The sequence below is a fragment of the Triticum aestivum genome, chromosome 2B (assembly GCF_018294505.1).
Source record: "Triticum aestivum cultivar Chinese Spring chromosome 2B, IWGSC CS RefSeq v2.1, whole genome shotgun sequence".
Lineage (NCBI taxonomy): Eukaryota > Viridiplantae > Streptophyta > Magnoliopsida > Poales > Poaceae > Triticum > Triticum aestivum.
Genome location: NC_057798.1, coordinates 41,429,560 through 41,435,244, shown reverse-complemented (window position 1 = coordinate 41,435,244; position 5,685 = coordinate 41,429,560). Strand labels below are relative to the sequence as shown.

Genomic DNA, 5,685 nt, shown 5'->3' with positions numbered 1-5,685 from the left:
ACAAATCAACAATATAATGTTTACATTATTCATATGAATTGCATAAATTTTATTCATCCTTAGGACTATAAGCCAAAGTCAGAGCTAAGAAATTGAACACAGAACTTTGATATAAGCCAATGGCACTACCACTTGACTAAACTAAGATCGTCGAAATGAATGAATTAGTAACATAATCGAAATTCTCCCAAGAAGCTTAGAACAATAACATAGCCTCTAGTCCCCAACAGGTTGGAATTACCATAGATGCTTCAATAATACTGATTTTGGTGCTACATTCAGTTGCTATCTGTCAGGAAAAGAGTAGCTTTCATTGCACCATAGATTACAACACAATCAAAATCTTCGTAACCTCTGATAGTTGTCCAGAGATAAACTAATAAGGTTCAGTTTCTTACTTGAAACATAGAATTTATTGATAATCCAACTGGTACAAAAAAGAAGCACAATAAACAGAAAATCCCTAAGTCTCACATGACTTACAAAGATGAATCATCATCCTTATTCCATTAACTCATGTTCAAGTCTCTTCATCTCTCAGCACCGAAGAGAGGTGACACCACTGAGGAGAATAACATGTTGCCCCCCCCCCCCCCACTCGTCACTCTCTCTTTGTATCTCCTTGTGGTCAGGTTAACCACCATGTAATCCTTCTCTAACTCCTCTTAATACAAAGAAGCATCGCTGCTGCATTCATAAAAAAAAAGCTTTGTCATTTCTCACTGAGCACTACAATTTGGCTTCATTTCAAATTTTGAATCACTCATTGGTCAAGGATTATCCTTGGAGTCTTGGCTTCAGTCCTCTTAAATGCACCCTCCATCTCACATTGTATCTCCTTGGTGATAACTTCACCTTCTTTGTCCTCCAATCTCAAATATACCTCTTTCAAACTTGAAAGGTTTTCTGCGCCAAAGAGGCCCTCCAGCATGTTGAATCGCAGCTCTAGCCTTTCCAGTTTTGGCATGGCATTTTCTGAAAAGCTCAGTAATGGCAACATGGGAGCAAAGAACCGGAGAAGCTTAAGCTTCTGAAAACCACCATCTGGAACCATGATCTCCCCATCGGACTCCAATTTGTTTCGTGCAAGAATGTTTACTATTTCCGGATCCTGCTTTTCTGCACTAAATGGGAATGAAAACGTGAGAGAAAACAATGCCTTCATCTTGCTAATCTGATGCAAGTTATCTTTCCGGAGAGCTGTCACCGAAAGTGTTAACTTGTTGAGCGCACCGAGGTTTTCAATCCAACTGGGGAGCTTAACCATCTTGCCAGATAACTCCAGGGCAACAAGGAATTTTGGTGGTGTAGATAGAGCCTCCAATTGTTCAAGAAAGTCTGTTGACTGATCGACAATTATGAGAGTCCGCAGGGAGTAGCCACCAAGGTACTCAATAGAGGATATCAACTGTTTGAAACTTCCATCACTCCCCGTGGTCTTCAGCTTGTAGATGGCAAGCTTCCTTAGCTCGGTCAAATGATGAAGGTCTGCTGATCCTCCAACTTCAACACCTGACAATATGCGTAGAGCCTTCATTTTCTTCTTCTTATTCAACTCTTCAGGAAGCTTCAGTGCTGTGTGTGTTTTTTTATTCCCACCAAGTATGTTAACAAGATGTCCAAGTTGGCACACAGTTTTGGGCATCCTTACAATATCTGTCTCCCTTATGTCCAGAGTCTCTAGATTCACAAGATTTCCAACTTCTTTTGGAAGACATTGGATCTCAGTTCCTCGAAGGCTGAGGTACTTTAGAAGAAGCATTTCGCATATCTCCTTCATATGGTGATGTTTGAAACCCTTGCATTCTTGAAGATCCAGGACTTGTACAATTCCGAACTTGAATGAATGTGAAGGCAGCTGGTTGTTCAAGCACCCAAACATGGTTAGCGACCGGACATGAGATAAGTTCATCTTCTCAGTATCCTTCTCATGTTTGGAATCACTTCCTTGGAGGGATAAACGACGGACTTTGCTGCTAGGAGGTGGCATGAGCCAATTACCACCAACCACAGTGATGAAATTCTCTTCGCTTGCCTTTGCAACCACATGCTCAAGAACCATGTCATGAACTATAAATTTCTTCACCTTCCCGTTGCTGCTATGCTCAACCGGTCGGATGATCTTCCTCGTTATGAGATGATTGAAATATATCTCTGCAACATCCTCCACACTCAATCCCTGCTTCTCGCAGACGAACCCTTCGGCTATCCATCGCCTTGTTAGTCGTTTCTTGCTGATTCTGTGGCCCTTCAGAAATATGCTCAAATACAGGGAGCAAGTCCTTATTTCAGCAGGCATGTCATTGTAGCAATGGCTCACAATCCTACCCACTTGCTCTTGGGTAAGCTCTTTCTCAACATCTTCCTCTTGATCCTTCCTTGACTCTGGAAACAGAGATTTGCAAAGTTCCAACCATGCTTCCAGTGTTTTGCTTGGGTTGCAGGCCACATGACCGGCCATGATAACTATGGCCAACGGCAGCCCCCCACACATCTTCCGGACTTCATCCAGGAATGGTACATCTTTGCTACCTTGAGATACAAAAACAACTTTATTAGATAACTCTGCTAAGGTGTCAACACATTATGATAAAGAGATGCCATGCGCACAGAAGAAATTTTATGAATAAGATCACCTTCTTTCGTAGGTATTGTAGTTGTACGATCAGCTTGGACCAGTGTAGTAACATCCTTGCTTCCTTGGGATTCTGACAAGGCTTGCTCAAATAATATCTTTGATTGCGTATAATCAAGACCTTTAACATTACGAATGTCAATTTCTTCTGCTCTTCGTGTTGTTGCAACAGCATGAAACCGTGTTGTAACTATTATTCTACTGTTTTGACTTTCAGGAAGTTCATTTATAATATTCTCCAACATCGTCGCGGACCAAACGTCATCAATTAAGAGCAAGAAACTGCAAATAAAAGATATTAAATTGGTAGCGAGAAGTGAGTGAACAACAGTAACTTATTTTCTTATTTCAAATAAGTTTATTGCATAATTTCATTATGCAATGCCAATAGTCCTTGGAATTGTGGTTCTGAACTGTAAGTATGTGGAAGAATCAATGCGTGTATCCAGTAAATTTAACAAAGAACATCAGTAACTAAGTATACCCACTATCTCTTTATTTGCTTTCCCGCAGCGCGCCATTAAAAATCACAAAGACTAATATAATATTTTGCATATATTTGCAAAAAAAGGGAAATTAGGTCTAAGGATATGTTTAGACTCGCTTTTCAGTAAAGAAGTCGTTGTAGGTTGTCGCAAAATATATATTTTGTTGACATTTACCATGCACTTTGAGGGCTTATATTGTAGTTGCATGTGCAAGTGCAACTACATGAATTTTACACCCTTCTTTCTACTAATACATTCACATTTAGTTACCTAATTGACTGAAACTACTCCATAATTCTAACACATATTGTGAACTACCTGATCTTCACTTGTGATGATTATCTCTAAGATTGACATTATTAATGTCTAGCAAGTGTTAACTCTTTGTTAAAAGTTTAAACTAATTTTTCAAAATAGTCAATGCTTAAAAAGGTAAAACATAACACAGTCCTAATTCCTTTTGTGGTACCCAAATCTAGATCATACTTCAACATTTCGAATCATTTCAAGTTACCTCTTGCCCTTGAAGTACTTCTCGAGGTCTTTTAGCTTCGTCCTGTCACGTGTTTTCTCTGAGGCGCCAGCGTTGCAGCACTTGGCCATGACAGTTGACGCGCCTTGCCTGAAGCGTGCGAGGAGCTTCTTCTTCGAACTGCCTTGCTGATCATGATTGTCGATCTGTGGATTTAGCTGACTCTTGATGCTGCTGAGGATGGCCTCCAGGTCGGAGCTCTGAGACACCATGACCATGGCACGATGGTCGAATTTCTCTCCATAATTCATGCACAAGGCGGTGGCTATGGCGGTCTTCCCCACTCCTCCAAACCCCACAATGCAAGTCACGCGCTTGTTGAGCTCTCCCATGTGCTTCTCTACTCCCACAGGGTCCTTCATAGTCACAAGCTGAAGACTTGCGTACTGGTTGTCGGCAGCTAAAAATCCAGCAGCGGTGTTGGGAGCATCCGCACTGGCAGAGTCTTCCACGGGGTTGTTGACGCCGTACCTCAGGCGCCGCTCTCCGATCTCCTGTGCACGCACCTTGAGCATGGAGATCCTGGTTGCAACGTCGCGGCGCGGCCACCATGTGATGACCTCATGTATGCTGTTGAAGAGGACGTAGCAGCACATATCGGAGCGGAGGCCGTGGATACGGTCAGCCGAGTCGTCGATGCAGTCTTCAATGTCGTAGGTGATGTCCCGGATCTGCTTCATCCAGTCCTTCGTCCGGTGGCCATGTTTCTTGTCCACGGTGCCAAGGTCACGAAGGAAGGACTGCATCGTTGCGAGCTCGTCGTTGATGTACTGGAGGTCGCCTCTCACGCCCCTGATCAGGGTGTACTCCTTGGCGAGAAGGCCACCCAACTTGGCCAGGAGAGACTTCATCGTCGCCTCGGAAGCGCCCACCACAAGCTCCATGGCCACCTTCTTCCTCTTAGGCTTCTACTTTGCGAAGCAGATATCTGGGCAGATTTGGGCGAGAAATTACAAGGGGAGTGATTCAGTATGGACTGGCACAAGTCTGTAGTATGTGTGAGTGAGAGGGAACGGAGAGCGTGCGCCTAAGTAGTGCTTCTTGGTCTACTTCTTGAACTCCCACTAGTAGAGGTGACGGGACGAGGACGAAGAGACGGAAAAAAAATAAAAATAACAGTTTGTCTGACCTTGTGCAGGGCCACTAGTTTTTTAATACAGCACAGACGCGGACGCTGATACATACGTTGCACATGCACCTGTCGTCGTCAGTCACTTTGCCTTTTGGTCCTGCATCTGAATGCCATGCCCGCGAGCTGCTACATGATGATTGGCGATGCAATTACCGATTGCCTTTCTCGAACGCCGGAAAAAATGGACCGGCCATGTTGGTCGCCGGCCCGCCGTATGAGAGCGGCACTGGCGACTGTTGCTGAGTTCACCCTGAACCTACCTAAACTTGGAGGAACATAAGTATTTTTGTTGTTGTTGCGGGGGAACAGAAGTAAACTGACTGCGTACAAAATATAACCATGCACGCACACTGTGGCAGAGTTCGAGCATGCACAATTGCACATATCCGGACAGTAAATTAAGCGTCCAGCAGCGCTGCATACCAGTAGACGGGCATTAATTCCAGTACCTCGTTCGTTCAGCGGGAGGGAGTAAATTGCTCAAAGCCACCACATTTGCGGCTAGGATACTTCAAAACTACCGCTTTTCCTAAAAATCACAAAAAACCACCGGTTCCATGGCAAGTGAGTATTAACAAAATGCACTAATTCGGAACTCAGTCGGCTTAATAGCAAAACTGACGGGTGGGACCCACATGTCTGGGATGATGTGGCGAAAACTAGTCATAGTCAACGTTGTCTGTCTCACACTTTCTTCTTCCTCCTCAATTTTCTCTCTCTCCCTCTCCTTCTACCTCGCGTCCGCTGCCATCCCGCGACCACGCCTGCGCGCCACCGCTCCGTGCCTGCAGTGCCGCCATCCCGCGTCTGCGCCCGGCAGTGCCGCCATCCACGACCTCCGCTGCCCGCGAGAGCCCCATGTTGTTGCCTCTGCCCAAGCCCGTTGCAGCCTGCAGCG

General features: G+C 44.6%; 1 protein-coding gene across 1 annotated transcript; it reads right to left on the bottom strand.

Moving 5' to 3' along the window:
• Positions 1-593: 593 nt before the first annotated feature.
• On the bottom strand, positions 594-4,723 carry LOC123040248 (disease resistance protein Pik-2-like). Its single transcript, XM_044463142.1, has 3 exons — positions 3,638-4,723; positions 2,637-2,917; positions 594-2,532 (listed from the first exon to the last, which is right to left on the bottom strand). Exons 1-3 carry the CDS (start codon positions 4,537-4,539, stop codon positions 764-766), a joined length of 2,952 nt encoding a protein of 983 aa, XP_044319077.1. The 5' UTR covers positions 4,540-4,723; the 3' UTR covers positions 594-763.
• Between the last annotated feature and the right edge of the window lie 962 nt (positions 4,724-5,685).